This window comes from Castor canadensis, chromosome 12, assembly GCF_047511655.1.
Source record: "Castor canadensis chromosome 12, mCasCan1.hap1v2, whole genome shotgun sequence".
NCBI classification, from domain to species: Eukaryota; Metazoa; Chordata; class Mammalia; order Rodentia; family Castoridae; genus Castor; species Castor canadensis.
This window is the reverse complement of record NC_133397.1, coordinates 102,236,947-102,255,093: the sequence shown is the minus strand read 5'-3', so window position 1 is coordinate 102,255,093 and position 18,147 is coordinate 102,236,947. Positions and strand designations below refer to the sequence as shown.

The following is an 18,147-nucleotide window of genomic DNA, read 5'->3' as shown; positions in this document are numbered from 1 at the left end:
TGGGCTGAATTTTGGGTATATAGTTGTAAATAAGCATCTCAGCCATAAAGATTAGATCCTCATGGGAAAAATAGATAAGTTGGAAACTAAACAAGGTAATTGAAGATTCTGATTTAAATTCTAAGGAAGAGATAAAGTGAATGATAGGAGGGTAGCACCCCTTCAGGTGACAGTAGTATTGAGACTTAAAAGATGAGGTTCAGCTAGTTATGTGAAGAGATGGAGGAAATGCATCTGGAACAGAAAGTGGCAAAAGGCCTGAGATGAGAAAGACTGCAGTAAAGGGAAAATATAGGGAGGGAATTAATGGGTGAGGGAGAATGGTAGCTGAAAAGGTTGGAGACACAGGCAGAGCAGGCTGTGTATGAATTTTATTTTAATTTTTATTTATTTTTACAGTACTGGGGTTTGAACTCAGGACCTACACCTTGAGCCACTCCACCAGCCCTGTTTTGTGATTTTTTTTTTTTTTTTCCAAATAAGGTCTTGCAAACTATTTGCTTGGGCTGGCTTGGACTGGCTTCTAACGGGAGATCCCCCTGATCTCTGCCTCCTGAGTAGCTAGGATTACAGGCCTGAGACACTAGCGCCCAGCTACAGACTCTATTCTAAGTGCAACAAAAATTCAAGGATAGGTTTTTAGTAAAGATGTGACCATCTGATTATTTAAAAGATGGCATTAACTATTGTGTAGAGTGATTTAGTGTCTTTTAGTTTCAGTATAACTGTTTTGGCTAGAAAATCACTCAGCCTCAAAGGCCCATTTCCAATGCCAAGCCCTCCTCCACCCTAAAAACTTTCTTTGTGCTGTCATTGCACTTTGTTTTTGGTTTTTCTTTATGTGGTGCTGGGGATGGAACCCATCTACCACAGAGCTACATCCACAGCCCGTCATTACACTTCATGATAGCAATTATCACTTTCATAGTGCACTGTAACTACAAAGTCAATGTAGGCAATGCAGTTATTTATCCTTTTATTGTCAGCACTTTCTTTAATATTAGACACATATAACTACTTGATTGGTAAGTTAATGAGTGAATCCACAGTCCAGTGCTGTTAAAGGCTTACATCAAGATTCCAGAATTTGGAGGCAATATGGGTTTTGCCTCAACCCTGCTTTTTTAAACGTGAAACACCTATAACATCCTCAAAGAAGTTAAAGACACTGTTTTTGTTTGAAGCCGTGACTCTTCCTCCCCCCCTCACCTTTTTCTTCAATTCCCAAAGATGGCAAGGAGAATTGGGAGGTTTGTCTTAATTTTTAAAAAATTTGTAATTTAAAAAAGAAAAAGCTGTCTCACCAATCAAATTTCAACTGCACCAGGTCCGTTAGATTTCTTGAAAGAAATTGGTGCTGTTGTACGTTCCAGAGACAGATATTTGAGCCAGCATTGCGGAATGACCTTTTTTTTTAAAAAAAAAAAAATTTTTTTTTATCATAGATCGGGCAGCTGCTCCTTGGACAAAGTACAGGCCTGGAAGTTTTGAAATAAAAAAAAAAAAACGTTCAACTCCCATTTCCTAGTTTGGGGTGGAGACACAGAAAACCACCTTCTTATAAGGAAATTAGGTCGGGCTTCATTGTTAGGATTTCTAGCTAGTAGGACTTCTAGTTGCTAAGAGGAAGCCACTGGCTCCACCTACCCTCCTAGCTTGTCCGCCCAAAGGCGGCTGCATTAAACTCGCGACCTGCTCAAGATGGCTACAGGACTTCCGGCACCTTTCTAAACTAGACCCGCCTTTATTACGAATTTTTTCCGCGCCAGGGGCGGGGCTAAGAGTTAGCACTTTATTGGTCAGCTTGACTGGTGACCTTTCCCCTCTGCGACAGTTTCCGAGGTGCCTAGTTCTTTAGCAGAACAGACCAGAGCTCGGAAGAAGGCAAGATGGCGGACGTGCTAGATCTTCACGAGGCCGGCGGCGAAGATTTCGCCATGGATGAGGATGGGGACGGTGAGGACAGTGGATGCGGCTGCGGGAAGAGGGGAAGGTGCGAGAGAAGAATATGATGGGAGAAATTTCCCCGGGAGGGTGGATGGGGCAAGGGAACTGGGTCTCGGAGACTCCGCCCCCTTTGGCAGGAACTGGGGCGGGACGCGGTAAGGACTATGAGGTGAAGGGATGGGGTACGCTTTCCAGATATTGTCTTGAGCAGGGTAATGGATTTATGGCACATCCTTCTCTGTGGGCCTGTCATAGTGTACACATGCCAGAACTGCAGCCTCGAACCATTGCGTAGCTTTCTGGCCTGTGGGCTATGAGCACTGAAAAAGGTGGCACAATTTGTAACAACAAAAAAAAACATAGTCTTAGAACCCAGCGCCAGTGGCTCACAGCCATGCCTGTAATTCTAGCTACTTGGGAAGGAGAGATTCGCAGGATCGCGAGTTGAAGCCAACCTGGGCAAATAGTCGCATCTTGAAAATGTCCAACACGCATAAAAAGGGCTGGCGGAGTGGCTCAAGTGGTAGAGCGCCTGCCTAGCAAGCTAAAGCCCCAGGTTCAAACCCCAGTGCTGCAAAAAAGTAAAAAAAATATTGTCTTGGGAAAGAGACAGTTGTTACAAATGACTCTTGTCTTTGTTACTCAATTCTTTTCTGGGGCTCCAGAGAGCATCCACAAACTGAAAGAAAAAGCGAAGAAACGAAAGGGCCGCGGCTTCGGCTCCGGTGAGTGTGGGGAACACGGGTAGAGTGATCTAATAGGGTAAGAGCTACGAATTTTTGAGTCCCCACTCGACTCATGGGTAACACTAGGAGGAAGGGAGAGTTTTCGGTGATCTGGTGTGTGTTTTTTATAGAAGAGGGGTCCCGAGCTCGGATGCGGGAGGATTATGACAGCGTGGAGCAGGATGGCGATGAACCCGGACCACAACGCTGTGAGTAAAATGGAACCTGTGGGGATCCGTCTATAGGCAAAATCCAATAAAAATGAATGTAGTAGGAATGGGATCGCTTAAAAAGTCTCTTAGAGTCCATATTCACTGCACTCCTGCTGTTCTTGAAGTTTTTTTCTCCTGTTCCTACAATCACCCTCCCTTCCCCAACAGCTGTTGAAGGCTGGATTCTCTTTGTCACTGGAGTCCATGAGGAAGCCACTGAAGAAGATATCCACGACAAATTCGCCGAATATGGGGAAATTAAAAACATCCACCTCAACCTGGATAGGCGTACAGGATACCTGAAGGTATCCTAAATTATACTTCATTGTTTCCCTTCTCCCATAACCCTTAGACAGTATTGGTGGCTTACCTATATTTACAGTGGTTGGCCAAGAAGAAAGCTGAAATAAAATAACATTGGAACTATGTTATTAGACACAGAAAAGAAACATTCAGAAAGAAAGCAGACAATTACCATAGGGATATATGTACATTCATTGTGTAATAAGTTTTTCTGTTAAGTGAGTTTGGATTTGAGGAAGAGGGTACTTGTTGAGGATTGGTAAAATAGGAGGGTTTTTTTGGGGGTGTGTGGCTAACTGGGATTTGAGGAGCCTTGCACTTGCTAAACAGGTACTCTACACTTAAGACACACCACCAGCTCCTAATAAGAGGGTTTTGATATCTGTCTTTTCACTTGTCTTAGGGGTATACTCTAGTTGAGTATGAAACATACAAAGAGGCCCAGGCTGCCATGGAGGGACTCAATGGCCAGGATTTGATGGGACAGCCAATCAGCGTGGACTGGTGTTTTGTTCGGGGTCCACCCAAGGGCAAGAGGAGGTAAAGAGAGAGGGCAACACTATCTTGGTGAATGGAAATGAGCAAAGTACAAGGTACTGTGTACCACTAATGGACTCCCTTTCCTCTTTCTCTTTTCTTAGAGGTGGCCGAAGACGTAGTAGGAGTCCAGATAGGAGACGTCGTTGACAAGTCCTTTGTTGAAGCGGTCTCTCTAAGATTCCATTTGGACATAACAGCCTTGGAGAAACAGGGCTAGGGTGGAACTGGCTGTGTTTGTATTTAATCTCTTACCCTTATTGCTTAGTGTTTCTTTAGAGTTACAAATAAATGTTCCATTTTTGTTTTCTACATTTAACATTACTTTTCTTTTTCTAAAATTGAAAGCTCTGAAGCACTTTTTGCAGTAAGGCAGTAAAGGTCATTGTGAAGGTATTTCTGCCAGGGATGAAATTCTATGAGTTTCTTGTAAAGTTAAAGTAGAGATTCTGCTCAGCAATTTTTTTTTCTTGGGAGTTAAAAGAACAAGGGTAGCAGTGAGACATTACTGTGGTATTAGAGAATAATTATTCTGTTCCTATATACCCTGTTGTGAACAGATGGATATTATAAGATTTCTCTTTTTGTTTCTCCTTTGTTCTTAATGTCACATTTATTTGTACTTCCAGCTGTCTGAGGGCTTGAATCTCCTGTCATGTCAAGGAGGATTCTTCCAGATCCTACTTCCCTGAAGGAGTCTATTCTAAGTTCTTGGTGCCCTCTCTTGCAGCCAAGGGTGAAGGCCCCATAGAGGAGAGGATCCAAAGGAGCATTGAGGAGGCCAAAGAGAAAAAGGATGTGGCTGAGGCTGGGAGGGACTTCAGTTATCATGGTGGGGGAAAACCAGTACCATAGAACCAGTAGATAATAAGGTGTCCAGCAGAGAACCACAGGGCCCAAAGGCGAACATGAGGATGAATGTGTGAGGAGCGGCAGAGGGCAAATTCACTGTCAGGGGCTGGGAATTTAGAAAATATACTCAAGTTCAGAACTGCTCAACTTCTGAGCTATATATGGGATGAACTGATGGAGGTACAGACAGTGAGATGTAGCTCCCATCCAACCCCCACAAGGAGAAGAATGCTGTAAACCCTCTTTCCCAACATGGGACTATGTTCCCAGGCCGTGTGACAGACATGTTGGAGAAATGGCTTTTTCTTTTTTTTTTTTTTTTTTTTTTGGTGGTACTGGGGTTTGAACTCAGGGCCTACAACCTTGAGCCACTCCACTAGCCCACTTTTGTGATGGGGTTTCTTGACATAGGGTCTCATGAACTATTTGCCTGGGGCTGGCTTCAAGCCACCATCCTCCTGATCTCTATCTCTTGAGTAGCTAGGATTACAGGCATGAACCTTTCTCTGACACCCAGTGGAGAAAAGGTTTTGATTGAAGTGGTGTATTAGATTAAGCCACCAAATCTATTTAACACTTGGTGTTTAAGAATAAAAGAATACTGATCACCTCTCTTTCCAATATTTGCTCAGTTTACTCAATTTAGCTAGAGGCAGTTTAGAGTTAAGGGCATTCAATAAATTCTTCAGCATCAGTGATAGAAATATAGTTAGCATGTCACTTTGGGTTAGTGACTGACAGATATCAGGCAGATTGATAAATAAATGATGTTAGTGGTAAGGATTAAGACCTGGGAACTAAATTGGACTCTCACCATGGATCCCCCTTGTGGTCTGGGGACTGGACACACTGAGGACAATATGGCTATAGCAGATGGCCATGACAGTCAGTGGTAGCAGAAAAAGGCAGCAGAAGGTGAAGAGATTATAGGTGGTTTCTTGCCATTGAGCCTTGAAGCTCCATTTGGTGACACACTGAAGGGGACTGGGCCAGCTCGGTGGACAGTGTGAAACAGGAACAGCTAGAGTGGAGTTGAGAACTATTAGAACTGGTTCCCACACCCTCATAACTATCCACCTGCATCACAATATCTCCCAATTCATCCTTTACTCATGGAGTTACTAGTCGTCATTATAGTTACTGTTCCTAAGATTAAAGGTCACTAAAGAGTGGCTGTAAAATAGCCTGAAATTTTAGCAGCACCTATTCAGAATGGTATTGAGTAGTCCATACATAGTGCCACTTTATTGGTTTGGGAGGTTTTTTCTCTCTAGTACTGGGGTCTGAACTCAGTACCTCACACTTGCTAGCTAGGTACTCTACCATTTGAGCCACCCCACCAGCCCTTTTTTGTGTTGGGTATTTTCAAGACAGGGTGTGGTGAACTGTTTGCCTGAGGTTGACTTAGAACCGTGCTCCTCCTGATCTCTGCCTCCTGAGTAGCTAGGATTATAGACATGAGCCACCCACACCTGGCTATGGTGCCAACTTTAAAAAGGTGAAAAATGTGCCTTGAAAATGCCTGTCTCCTAGAGGCTTGAATATGGAGCTGAGCATGAGGCTTGTTAAATCCTGGAACTTAAAGGAATCCTGCTTCCTCAAATATTCTAACATTGCACTTCATAAAATGGTATCTATCACTTCACCCATACTTTTAGCTGATACAGTGTTCCTGGTATATCTATGATAAATTCTGTGGAAAAAGCAAAATTTTCTTTTTTTTGAGACAAGGTCTTGCTGTGTAGCCCAGGCTAGTTTTGAACTCAAGATCTCCCTACCTTAGCCTCCCAGGTAGCTGAGATTTATAGCATGCACCACCATGTCCCAGCAAAAAGAAATTTTCTCACAGAATAATAGGTGTTGCTAAAACTTCCGGCTATTTTGTGGTCCTTCTCAAGTGACCTTTAGTTTTAGGTACAACAATTATGGTGAATAATAAAATTTAGCATTTTCCAAATGTTGGCTGCCCCTCACCTTTTTTAAATTGCTGGGTTGTTTTTGTTTTGTGACTATCAGCAGAATATTTTTCACTTTAGAAAAACACTATAGGGTTAAAGTGCCTTGATTCTACGAATGTAGATTGAGTCAATATTAGTTTGATAGAAGGTAAGCCCAGTAGGTATCAGATTCCTAGATACTCCTGAGGTATTTGAGACAGTTCTGCCAGGGACTTCTGGGAAAGGTGAAACAGTATCAATCAGCCAAAGGCAGTTTTATGAACTATTTGGAGATACAACCCAGGCTACTGACCTGGTTGGGAAGTAGTCTTTTCCCTACCCTGTGTCCACTTATTTCTGAGTGTTGATTTTTTTATTTTTTTGCGGTATTGTGGTTTGAACTCAGGTGGCCTGTATACCACCACCAGCCCCTTTTTGTGATGGGTTTTTTCCAGATAGGGTCTCTCGGAACTATGTAACCTGGCTGGCTTTGAACCAAGATCCTGATCTCTGCCTCTGTGTAGCTAGGATTACAGGCACAAGCCTCTGGCACCCGGCCCTGTTTTTTTGTTTTGTTTTTGTTTTTTGCATTATGTCTAGTAGTATTTATTGTGGAAAGTGTAAAAAATAGTCAAAGCTTCTGGACTTACAGTTTGGTTCATAGCCTTCTACCTCTCATTTCTCCTATGTAACTTACCACTTGAAGTAGAAACCCTTCTTTTTAACTATTAGTAACTTGAAAGCTTGAGTCTACAAAATTAAGTAATTTCTAACTATGCTAATACTTCCTTGGCATACTTTTATCACACTAAATTTTTTTTATTGACACTAATATTTTAAATACATAAAATTTAAGTTGTAGCATATGGCAATGCAGAATGTATCCAACAGGACACTAATCTGGAACCAAATATATAACCTTTTGCACATACATATGTCACAACCAGTTTGCCATTGTTAGCTTGCCAGGTAAGAGGATGAAATTAATTTCCTATTCTATCATCTTGTACCCCATGAATTTCAAGTGACTCAGTGAAAGTCAAAAGCTAGTTAGTGCTACCGCCTAGACTGGGAAGGAGGGAAGAAAAAAGTAAAACAGTCAGTGCAAAAAAGACAAGTCTTCTAATTCCCAGTCCACATTTCAGATATGTTTCACGTAAACAAATGGAACTGTAATTCCAATTGCACTGTAGCAATAGCCTTTTTAAAGTGTGGGGTGGTGAAGGCCCAGTTTGTGTGACATTGATGCAAGTAGGGTTTTTGTATGTTTGTTTTGTTTTTGTGGTACCGTTCATTGAGCCCTGGGCCTTATACATGCTAGGCAAACACTAACTTATTGTGCTACAGTCCCAGCCCTACAGTCAGATTTAATAATTAATTTCTAATAGTTAAATTTCTAATATTTTAGGATTTCAGGATCAAATCTTAAATCTGACTATAATATATGATCATTGCAGAGACTAAAATCATAGGCCTTTTTTGGCCTCTTTCCAGACATAACCCTAGCTCTGCAGTCTCGAGATGCTGCTATGCATTGGTAGTGGCTTTTGTTTTGAAGTTTGAAGGAAATGCTCTACATGTAGGTCTTTATATTTCTAGCTCCTTTTCAGTGCTGAGATCTGATTAACCAGTACTCAAGTTCAAGTGCTCTCTTCTTCCTAGTTTTAACACCCATTCAACAATACACTAGCATGAGAAATACAAAACTATGTCACTCTTTACCTCTTAATCTTATTTGTGATCTGGCCCACCTTTCCCCTCCCTGCTTATTGAACTCAACCATTCCTAGTTCTCAACTTCAATACCAACTCTTTGAGACCTCCCTATTCCTCATCCTGCCAGCATTTCTCCTGCTTTAATTTAACAATTTTCTATCTTTCAAGAACAAGATTTTTGCTGGAGGCATAGCTCAAAGGGCAGAATCCCTGCATAAGTGCAGAGTCCCAAGTTCAAACTCCAGTATTTGAAGAAGAAATAAATAAAAACTCCCACTAAATTTTATCATCTCTGGAAAGCTGTTCCTGACCATAAGTGCATCAGAGACATTCTATTGTTTTTGAACTCCTTTCCTTTAGCATAATGCTTGGCTGCACACCATACTGTAATTGCTTAGTTTATCTCCTGCACTAACCTATACATTTCTCAAAGGCAGGACACACATTATCTTTTGAATCCATGAATGTACCACAAAGTTTTACCCAAAGGCGATCACTTCACTTCTTATTACACCCCCATATGTTTCCTGCCTCTCCCAGAGTTTCTGCACCAATTTCCTGAAGGAGGTGGTGGTGGATGATGCAAGGAGATGGTAGCCAGGCAGAGTCAAATCTAAAGGAAGAGGCACTAACAATAGGGTGCTGCTTTTAAAAAAGATAGACTCTTAACAGATGTATGTTAACATGAAAATCATATTAACTTGCCCCAGAAATAGCAGAGGCTCCCTCCCTGAGGATAATGACTAATGACAACCTAGTGCACATTAACTCCCACGGTTCATACTGTGTAACCAAAATGCTATCCAGCCCAGCAGTCCTGAGTCCTGACACGTTACTTACCTGGGGCAAGGCAAGCAGGAAACTAAGTCCCCAGGCTGTCCCCAGAAGTTTCCTTCCACCTGAACCGGACCCAAGAGGGATGAGTACTGCCGCCTGGCGGTGGAGCCCAATACCACAGGCAGGAAAGCTGCGGCATACACGGCCGTTAGTTTCAGGAACCTAAGTGTCGGACGTGGGATGTCTCCGGCCAGCCATTGCACAGTAACATTCCAGGTAGCATCTAGGGGCATAACCACAAAAGTGACCAGTAAGTCGGCAGCTGCTAAATGGGCGAAGAGTATCCGGACTGGAGAGGGACGGAGCTGGCTGGGTTGCGGCCCAGTCACTGACCACAGCACTGCCAGGTTCCTTCCAGCGAAAGAAACAAAGAGCACAATGGTCACTCCCACTCGGACTTTGGCTGCATCTGAGAAGGTTGGTAGCTCTGCGCCCTCCACCTCCACTCCTGATCCCGCCCAGACCTCCTCCCCCACTGCTGACCCCCAAGCGGTGTCTTTGCCTGCAGACATGGCCTGGAAGGAAAGGGTGAGGAGGATGAAGTGTGGGTATGGAGCGTTAGCTTTGGCCGCTGATTCTTCGCTCTCTTTTTAGGATCTGAAGCTGGTTATTGCGAAAGTCGTCCAATTAAAGTCTCCATCTATTCTAGAGGAGGTCACCAAACAGGAATCGGGTGCTGATCATGCCCCCCTTTCCTTTGGAAAGATTAGTCTGGGCTTCGGGCTTGTACCGCCTAAGACGTTTTTAGCGTTGAGAGCCCTGGATTCGCGTCATGAGTGGAGGCTGGGTGCTCCGCCAGTGCCCCGGCGGGCTCGCCCCGCGGCGGACAAGAAGATCACTGCGGTGCTTTCTGGCCCCGCCCTTCCCTCTGGCCACGCTCCCCGAAGGCCCCGCCCTTCCTGAATATTTAAAGTGGAAGGTGCGGCTGGCGGAGGGCTCAGGCAGTGAGTCCGTCTTATAAATGGGTGATCGGTCGTAAAGACGCGCGCTTTTAACCCGCAAGCGCGGGCTTAGAGAGAAGTGCTTGGCACGCTGAAATGCCACTTCAAGGGCCGACTCCGCTAGCTTTCTGCTCGGATATAGTTTGTCCCTCGCGAAGCACCGTTGATCGCCTAAGAGGCGTGACTAGGAGCTGAAAGGAGGGCGGTAGCGGTGCTGTGGAGCCGCGGCGGCCGCTGACATGGACGCCTGGGTCCGCTTCAGCTCTCAGAGCCAGGCCCGGGAGCGGCTGTGTAGGTGCGGCCGAAATAGGGATGGGGGATGGGGGATGGGGGTGGGCCGAGGAAAATTCTGGTGAGGTGAGGTCGAGCCAGGCTACGGGGGTCCGAAAGGGTCAACTCGGGCTACGGGGCCCCGAACGTACCGTGAGGCGCAGATTTGAGCTGGTCGTGAGGGGATGGTTCTTTTCTGCTCCTGGGAAAGATGGGGAAACTGAGGCACGAGTGGGCCAGCGGGGAGGCCGCCCAGGGTAGCTATGGCCACATAAGATCAACAGTTTCCTCCCTGGGCTGTACTGGAGGATATGCCCCGTGGAGGATAGCGACCGGACTTTGTACTCAGAGCTGAGGAGACGTTCTCCAATTCTGTGTCCCCTTACCCTGTCACCTGGGAGCCACTCTGCCCCTCTCTCTGTCTTGATCTCCATTCAGAAAGATCTGCCCTCCAGCTGTCCCCCTCTGTCCCATATGTCACCTACACCTCACACCGATGTGGCTTGTGATGGCCCCTTCTGTCACCTGACCCCTTTAGGCCTCATCATTGTCAAATCTTTTATTTTCTCAACTCTAAATAGTGCTCCCCATCTCCTCCTAGGCTTTTTTTATCCTTATGCTTTTATCTTCCCGTGGTCTGGAGGAGAAACGGTGAGATATGGAGAGGAGGAAATGGAAAGTCCATCCCTGTCTTTTGGAGGACATTTTTGAGGAGGAGGTCTCCAATTTACGTTGCCTGTCTTCTCCTCCAGGGCCGCCCAGTATGCTTGCTCCCTTCTTGGCCATGCACTGCAGAGACATGGGGCCAGTCCTGAGTTACAGAATCAGATTCGACAACTGGAGGGCCACTTGAGCCTTGGAAGAAAGCGTAAGCCACTGTATCTTTCTTTTTATCACCTCAACCTTTCTTCCATCCCTATTGTCCTTCCTGTTTTTTTAGCCACTGACAGTTCTCAATCATTTGGTTCTGAGCACATTTTCTGAATGCCTGTACTTGAGATAAGAGAGCAGGTATAAGGAAGTAATGAATGACCTGGGAGAACAGGGCAAGTTTGAGAAAACTAAACTGGGGCAAATGTTAATTAAATTTAATAAAAAAGAATGTTTTCTGCTTTTTAAAAATTGTTTGTTACTACCACTTGCTTCACCTTTTCTCCCCTTTTTGTGTCTTGCTCTCTATCTCTCTACTTTCCTTGTTAATCTCCACAAGTTTTACGCCTGGGTAACTCAGCAGATGCTCTTGAATCAGCCAAAAGAGCTGTGCATCTATCAGATGTTGTCCTGAGATTCTGCATCACTGTTAGTCACCTCAATCGAGCCTTGTACTTTGCCTGTGACAATGTCCTGTGGGCTGGAAAGTCTGGACTAGCTCCCAGTGTGGATCAGGAGAAGTGGGCCCAGCGTTCATTCAGGTTTGTTATCCTTTTATCTTAAAAGACTTTCTAGTCTCCATACTATATAACCTTTTAATCTCTCAAGATCTTCTCAGATATACAGTCTGCCCTTCATATCCATGGGTTCCACATCTGGTTATAGGCAAATATAATGCCATTTTTTATAAGGAGCTTGTGCATCTGTAGATTTGGTTATCCAGGGGAGGTCCTGGAATCCATCCCCTATGGAGACCAAGAAACAACCATAGATGTCTTTCCCATAAGCTATCAGAGAATAACTAATGGGGGCAGATGGGAGATGTATTCCTTACTGTTCATTATCTGTTCATTCATTGATTCCAGTTCTGTTTTTGACCTGAAACATACTTTCTTTTGCCTCAGTGTCCCCCAGGGCTAGGGTTACAAGCATGAACCACCACACTCAGCTCTTTTTTTTTTTTAAAGAGATGGGGATCTCACTTTCTTGTCCAGGTTGGTCCAAACTCCTTCCTTAGCCTCCCAAGTGGCTGGAACTCCACAGGCACACACTACTGCCACCATGTTCAGCTTTTCCAGAAATACTTACTTATTTATTTGGCAGCAGTGGGGCTTGAACTTAGGGCCTCGCACTTACTAGGCAAGTGCTTTACCACTCCACCGGCCTTTTTTGAGTTGGGTATTTTTCAAAATAGGTTCTTGTGAACTATTTACTCTGGCTGGCTTCGAACCGCAATCTTCCTGATCTTTGCCTCTCTGAGTATCTAGGATTACAGGTGTGAGTCACTGGAGTCCAGCTTTTTTCCAGAAATATTTATTAGGTGTACCAGGTGATAAAGCTAAAAGTCAAACAGATATGGTGCCTTCTCCCATGAAGTTTACAGTCTAGTGAGGGGAGTCAGATAGTAAAGTAACCACTTACATATACTTGTAGAAAAGTACAGGATATTACAAGAGACAATTTGGATTGAAGGGTCAGGGAAGAACTGTTTGAGAGAGTAATATTTTAGTTCAGACCTAAAGTCTGAGTAGTAGTTAGACAAAACCAAACAGTAGCAAGAAAAGATCTTTCTGAACAGAAAATAGCACATTCTAAGACCTCAGATCAAGAAAGATTGCAGTATCACCAGGTGCTGGTGGCTAACTTCTGTAATCCTAGCTACTGAGGAGTCAGAGATCAGGAGAATCGCAGTTCAAAGCCAGCCCCCAGGAAATAGTTCTCCAGACCCTATCTCAAAAATACTTAGTACAAAAAAGGGCAGGCAGAGTGGCTCAGTGGTAAGTGCCTGCTTAACAACTGTGGGGCCCTATGATCAAGCTCCACTATCGCCAAAAAAAAAAAGAAAGAAAAAGAAAGACTGCAGTGAATTAGACAAATAGAAAAAAAGCCAATATGGTGGATGGTATTGAGTAAAGTACATTAAGTTCAAATTTGACAGGGACCAGATCATTTATTCAGAGTCTTGTAGGCAATGGTAAGATTTTTGTTTGTTTGTTTGGTTTAAATATTAGCTCAAGTACAATGGAACATTATCTAAGGTTTTATCCAGAGATGATGACATGATTAAAATTGTATTTGAAGAATGTCTGTATTACTGTGATTTGGAAAACTGATTGCAGTGGAATGATGATAGGAGGTGTCCGAAAATGGACAAGAGATAATGTTGGCTTGGTCTAAGGGGTAGAGAGAAATATGACTTGGGAGTAAAATTCTATTACAGTTGGCCCACTAGATCCACAGGTTCTCACCTGCAAATTCAATTAATCACAGATCGAAAATATTTTAAAGATGTTGTGTCTGTATTCAACATGCATAGACTTTTTTCTTGTCATTATTCTTTAAACAATACAGTAAACCAGCTACTTACATAGCATTTGCATTGCATTCAATATTATAAGTAATCTAAGATGATTTAAATTATCCCAGAGGATGTGTATAGGTTGTATACAAATAATGTACAATTTTGAGCATCTGCACATTTTCCTATCTGTGGGGAGAAGGGTTCAGGGACCATTCCCCTCAGATACTGAGGGATGGCTGTATATAATGTCTGTGTTTGGTTCTTGTTTCCCTACGATTGTTTTTATTCTTTTTTATTATAGTGGCATCTTTCCATCTCCATTTCTGCCTTGCTCTTCTCTTCATCTTTCTCAGTAGTTTACAACTGTTACATGGCTTATGATGTATAAGGGATGGAGAATGGAGGCATGGCTGAGTGGTATGGACAAGCAATTCCCTGAAGAGTCCATTGCCATATTTATTCAACAAATATTTATTGAGCTCTCACTATCTGTCCAGCACTGGTTGAAACACAGATACAGTGGTTAAAGACAAATGAAGTCTCTGCTCCCATGGAACTTAATGAAAGTAGACAAACAACAAATAAAAAGAATATCAGATAGTGACAAATACTGTGCAGGAAATTGAAATAGGGTCATATGGTAGAGAGTAAATGGCCCACTGCTTTAGATTGAGAGGTCATAGAAGTCTTCTCTGAAGACATAACATTTAAGCTTACTTCTGAAGAGCAAGAAAAAGCCAGCCACATGAAGTTTTTGAGAGAGAAGATTCCAAGTAGAAGGTCTAGACAGTACAAAGCCAGGAACAAGCTTGATGAATCAAAATATAAAGCATAAAAAGAAACATAGTTGGAGCATAGTGATTGAGGGAAAGAATGGTACAAGGTAAAGTTAAAGAGGCAGGGGCCAGATGTTGAGTCTGTAAGCGTGTCTAAGGTATCTACAGTTTTAAGAACAGGAATAATGATTTACATTTATGCTAGCTATTTTATGAAATTAAATAGTTGGGGGCGGGGACAAGAATGGCTACAGAGAGACCAGTTAAAAGAGGTGATAGTGTTTTAGACATTGATTGTGGAGAGTGGTAGAAAGATGTCATTAGATTCAGGATATATTTTTAAACTAGAACAATTTATTGACTATAGATCACAGATGTCAGATTAGATTAAAAATAACATAGATTTTGTACTTAAGGGCCCGGCATGGTGGTTCACACCTATAATCTCAGCATTCTGGAGGCAGAAGCAGATGGACTGAGACTACTATGAGACCCTATGTAAAAAAATTTTTTAAAAGATTTTGTACTTAAGGAATTTACAATCTAACACATTTGGCAGTTACTTAAGACTTCTGTGCCTCTTTTTTTTTAGTTTTTAGCTTTTTTTTTTTTTTTTCTGGTGGGACTAGAGTTTGAACTCAGGACTTCATGCTTGTAAAGCTTGAACCACACCTCTAGTTCATTTTGCTCTGGTTATTTTGGAAATGGGAGTCTCACAAACTATTTGCTGGCACTGGCCTTCAACTGTGATCCTGCAGATCTCAGCCTCCCAAGTAGCTAGAATTCCAGGTGCAAGCCACTAGAACCCAGGTTAGATTTTTTTCTTAAATAATTGAATTTAGAGGATGTATGTATGAGTCTCTTCAAACAACTGAAGTTTGTTTTTTCAAAACAGGTTTGCACTGTTAGGTTCAAGTTGAGTGTGTTGTGTGCTAAGGGGTAGCCTCAAAAGTGTAATTTAAGGTTGATCCCAGAAGATTTCATGATGCTTATGAATTTTAAGCCAAGACATTTTACTTATTTATGTACTTATTTATTTTTGAGCTACTGGGGATTGAATCCTGGTCCTCATGCTTTCACTCTACCACTTGAGCTGTGCCCCCCAAGCCTTTAAGCCAGGATCTTAAGGTTGACAGAAACACCAGTTGCAGAAAGGTGGGAGGGCTATTTTTCTTTCTTTATTCTTGTTGGGGTATAATTGACAAATGGAAATTTTATGTATTTAAGGTGTACACCATGATGTTTTGTATGTGTATGTTGTAAAATGGTCATCACAATCAAGCTAGTTAACATATTCATAACCCCATACTTACCTTTGTTTCAGTGGTGAGAATACTTGAGATTTATCCTCTCAGCAGATTTCAAGTATGTAATGCAGCTGGGCATAATGGTGCATGTCTGTAACCTCAGAACCCTGTGAGGGTGAGGCCGGAATATTTCAAGTTCAAGGCCAGCCTGGTCTACACATTGAGAACTTGTCTCAAAAACAAACAAACAAAAAGTATATGTTTCAGTATTATTTTCTTTTCTTATTCTTCTTTCTTATTTTTTTACTTTATTTATATTATTGTTGTACTGGAGGTACATTATGACATTTACAAAAGTTCTTATAATATATCATAGTTGAATTCACCCCTTCCATCATTGCCCTATGGTATTGTTAACTGTGGTCACCATGCTAGCAGTATGTTAGCTCTCCAGAATTTATTTATCTTGCCTAACTGTAACTTTGTACCCTTTGATGGACATCTTCACATTTCCTTTACCCCTTCCTAGCCCCCAGTAACCATGTTTCTGTTCTGTGTTTCTATGAGTTAGACTATTTTATTTTTGGGGGGACTGGGGGTTGAACTCAGGACTTCACACTTGCAAGGCAGATACTCTACCACTTGATCTACTCCACCAGCCATTTTTGCTTTGGTTATTTTTGAGATAGAGCCTTGCTTTATTCCAAGGCCTGCCTGGTCCATGTTTCTCCTATTTGGGCTTCCACACATAGCTGGGATGACAATCACATGCCCCCGTGCCCAGCTATTGGTTGAAATGGGGTCTCTGTGAACTTTTCCATGGCTAACCTCAACCCATGCTCCTCCTGATCACTGCCTCCCAAGTAGCTAGAGTTATAGGCTTGAGCCACCACACCTGGCTATGAATTAGACTATTTTAGATTCAACATATAAATGAGATTATGTGGTATCTGTTTTTCTATGTCTGATTTATTTCACTTGGCATAATATCCTTAAGAGAGGACTTCTTTTTGGTGGGACTGAGGTTTGAACTCAGAGCTTTGTGTTTACAAAGCAGGCACTCTACTGCTTGAGCTGCATCTCTAGTCCATTTTGCTCCGGTATTTTGGATATGGGGGGTCTCTTGAACTGTTTTCCTGGGCTGGCCTCAAACCACAATTCTCTTGATCTTAGCCTCCCAAGTAGCTAGGATTATAGTGCCTGGCAAGGAAGGACATTTTTAATAATGGGTTATAGCATTCGCTTCTGATGTTCTAATGTGGAATCCCTTTGTACTAGGTGAAAAAATGTTTAAGTGCTATGTTGATATATTAAATATAAATACACACACTTTCTAACCCTTTTGCTCTGTGTATCTTAGGTACTATCTGTTTTCCCTCATCATGAATTTGAGCCGTGATGCTTATGAAATACGCTTACTGATGGAACAAGAGTCTTCAGCTTATAGCAGGCGACTGAAAGGTTCTGGAGGAGTAATCCCAGGAGGAGTTGAAACTGGGGGACCTGGGGGACCAGGGACTCCAGGAGGAAGCCTCCCCCACCTGGCTGTGAAGCTTCAGCTCCGAGTCTTGCTCCTGGCTCGGGTCCTTCGAGGTCATCCCCCTCTTCTGCTGGATGTAGTCAGAAATGCCTGTGATCTGTTCATCCCACTGGACAAACTAGGGCTTTGGCGCTGTGGCCCTGGGATCGTGGGACTTTGTGGGCTCATATCCTCCATCCTATCTATTCTTACCCTAATCTGTCCCTGGCTACGACTCAAGCCCTGAAATTCTAGTACAGAATAAGGAGGGGACCTGAGTTGGTGAGGTGGAATCTTACATTGTCCCCCATGTGCCAGTGTCATTCTAATTCTGTTCCTTGATTAAAGTTAAAATATAGAGATTTAGGGGTGGAGGGAAGAGCTTTGAGGTAGATGAAGTCAGGACAGATGACTTGTTAACAGAATGATTCTAGTGTCCAGATGCCTGAGTTTTTGTTCCTTTCCTCTTCATTGTCTGAGTCTCTCTGACTCTGTCTGTCTTAGGTCTTTTTAAGATTCTCTGTATACATCTTTCTTTTTCACCTTCTCAGTCTGATGTCCAGGAATTTAAACAGAATTAATTACTCTTTTGATAGGGGAGGTATAAGGTTTGGTTTGTAAGGTTCTAACTGTCTTCTTTTTTTCTCACAGAGGTGGCTTGTGGCAGTTTTTTTTTTTTTCACCTTTAAACTCCATAGTTTTTCAAACTTTATGTGATGTCCCAGTGGACTCATATCTCTGTACCACAGTTATTTGATGCTTCCTTGTATCTACCTCACCAACCCCCCTCATGTTTTAGCCCTTCTCTTTCCCCATATCACACTTTCAGATTTCTGCTTACACTTTAATCTCAGAGCTTTGTTCCCTAGTAGGTTCTTAGCCACCTCCTTTTTTTTAAAAAAAAAAAAAAACAACAAAACACCTGTGATATGAGCAATCTTACCCCTTCTTTACCTATCCAGATTGATGCTATGTCTAGCATTGCTGTAAATACTGTATAATGATTCTGTGTAAATAGGTGTGGCCTATGCCCACAATGAAGAGCAAGCCTTCCAGGTTAGCAAATTAAAGATCAGTTTGCTCATTGACTAATTTTTAAAAATTTTTTTGAGTTTTGGTGTCACTGTGTTGTCCAGTCTGGCTTTGAACTTGCAATC

General features: G+C 42.7%; 2 protein-coding genes, 1 long non-coding RNA gene and 1 other non-coding gene across 8 annotated transcripts; 3 read left to right on the top strand and 1 right to left on the bottom strand.

Moving 5' to 3' along the window:
- Window positions 1-959: 959 nt before the first annotated feature.
- LOC109682308 (uncharacterized) lies at window positions 960-9,917 on the bottom strand. 4 transcript variants are annotated; one of them, XR_012439872.1, is made up of 5 exons: window positions 9,549-9,917; window positions 9,069-9,288; window positions 5,391-5,597; window positions 3,255-3,285; window positions 960-1,975 (listed from the first exon to the last, which is right to left on the bottom strand). It is a non-coding gene; the product is annotated as an uncharacterized lncRNA (long non-coding RNA). The 4 variants fall into 4 exon arrangements; XR_012439874.1 differs by lacking the exon at window positions 960-1,975 and adding an exon at window positions 1,983-2,911; XR_012439873.1 differs by lacking the exons at window positions 960-1,975; window positions 3,255-3,285 and having other exon boundaries at window positions 5,191-5,597; window positions 9,568-9,917.
- Rbm8a (RNA binding motif protein 8A) lies at window positions 1,816-4,038 on the top strand. 2 transcript variants are annotated; one of them, XM_020157455.2, is made up of 6 exons: window positions 1,816-1,956; window positions 2,613-2,672; window positions 2,807-2,881; window positions 3,053-3,189; window positions 3,591-3,727; window positions 3,829-4,038. In XM_020157455.2, exons 1-6 carry the CDS (start codon window positions 1,890-1,892, stop codon window positions 3,872-3,874), a joined length of 522 nt encoding a protein of 173 aa, XP_020013044.1. In that variant the 5' UTR covers window positions 1,816-1,889; the 3' UTR covers window positions 3,875-4,038. The 2 variants fall into 2 exon arrangements, with proteins under 2 accessions (XP_020013044.1, XP_020013043.1); XM_020157454.2 differs by having other exon boundaries at window positions 2,804-2,881.
- On the top strand, window positions 2,155-2,287 carry LOC141415278 (small nucleolar RNA SNORA42/SNORA80 family). The gene has a single exon (XR_012440264.1). It is a non-coding gene; the product is annotated as a small nucleolar RNA SNORA42/SNORA80 family (small nucleolar RNA).
- A 79-nt stretch (window positions 9,918-9,996) lies between the features above and the next one.
- Window positions 9,997-18,078, top strand: Pex11b (peroxisomal biogenesis factor 11 beta). Its single transcript, XM_020157446.2, has 4 exons — window positions 9,997-10,301; window positions 11,029-11,144; window positions 11,487-11,688; window positions 16,832-18,078. The coding sequence occupies exons 1-4, from the start codon at window positions 10,246-10,248 to the stop codon at window positions 17,235-17,237; spliced, it is 780 nt and encodes a 259-aa protein (XP_020013035.2). The 5' UTR covers window positions 9,997-10,245; the 3' UTR covers window positions 17,238-18,078.
- The last annotated feature ends 69 nt before the right edge of the window (window positions 18,079-18,147 follow it).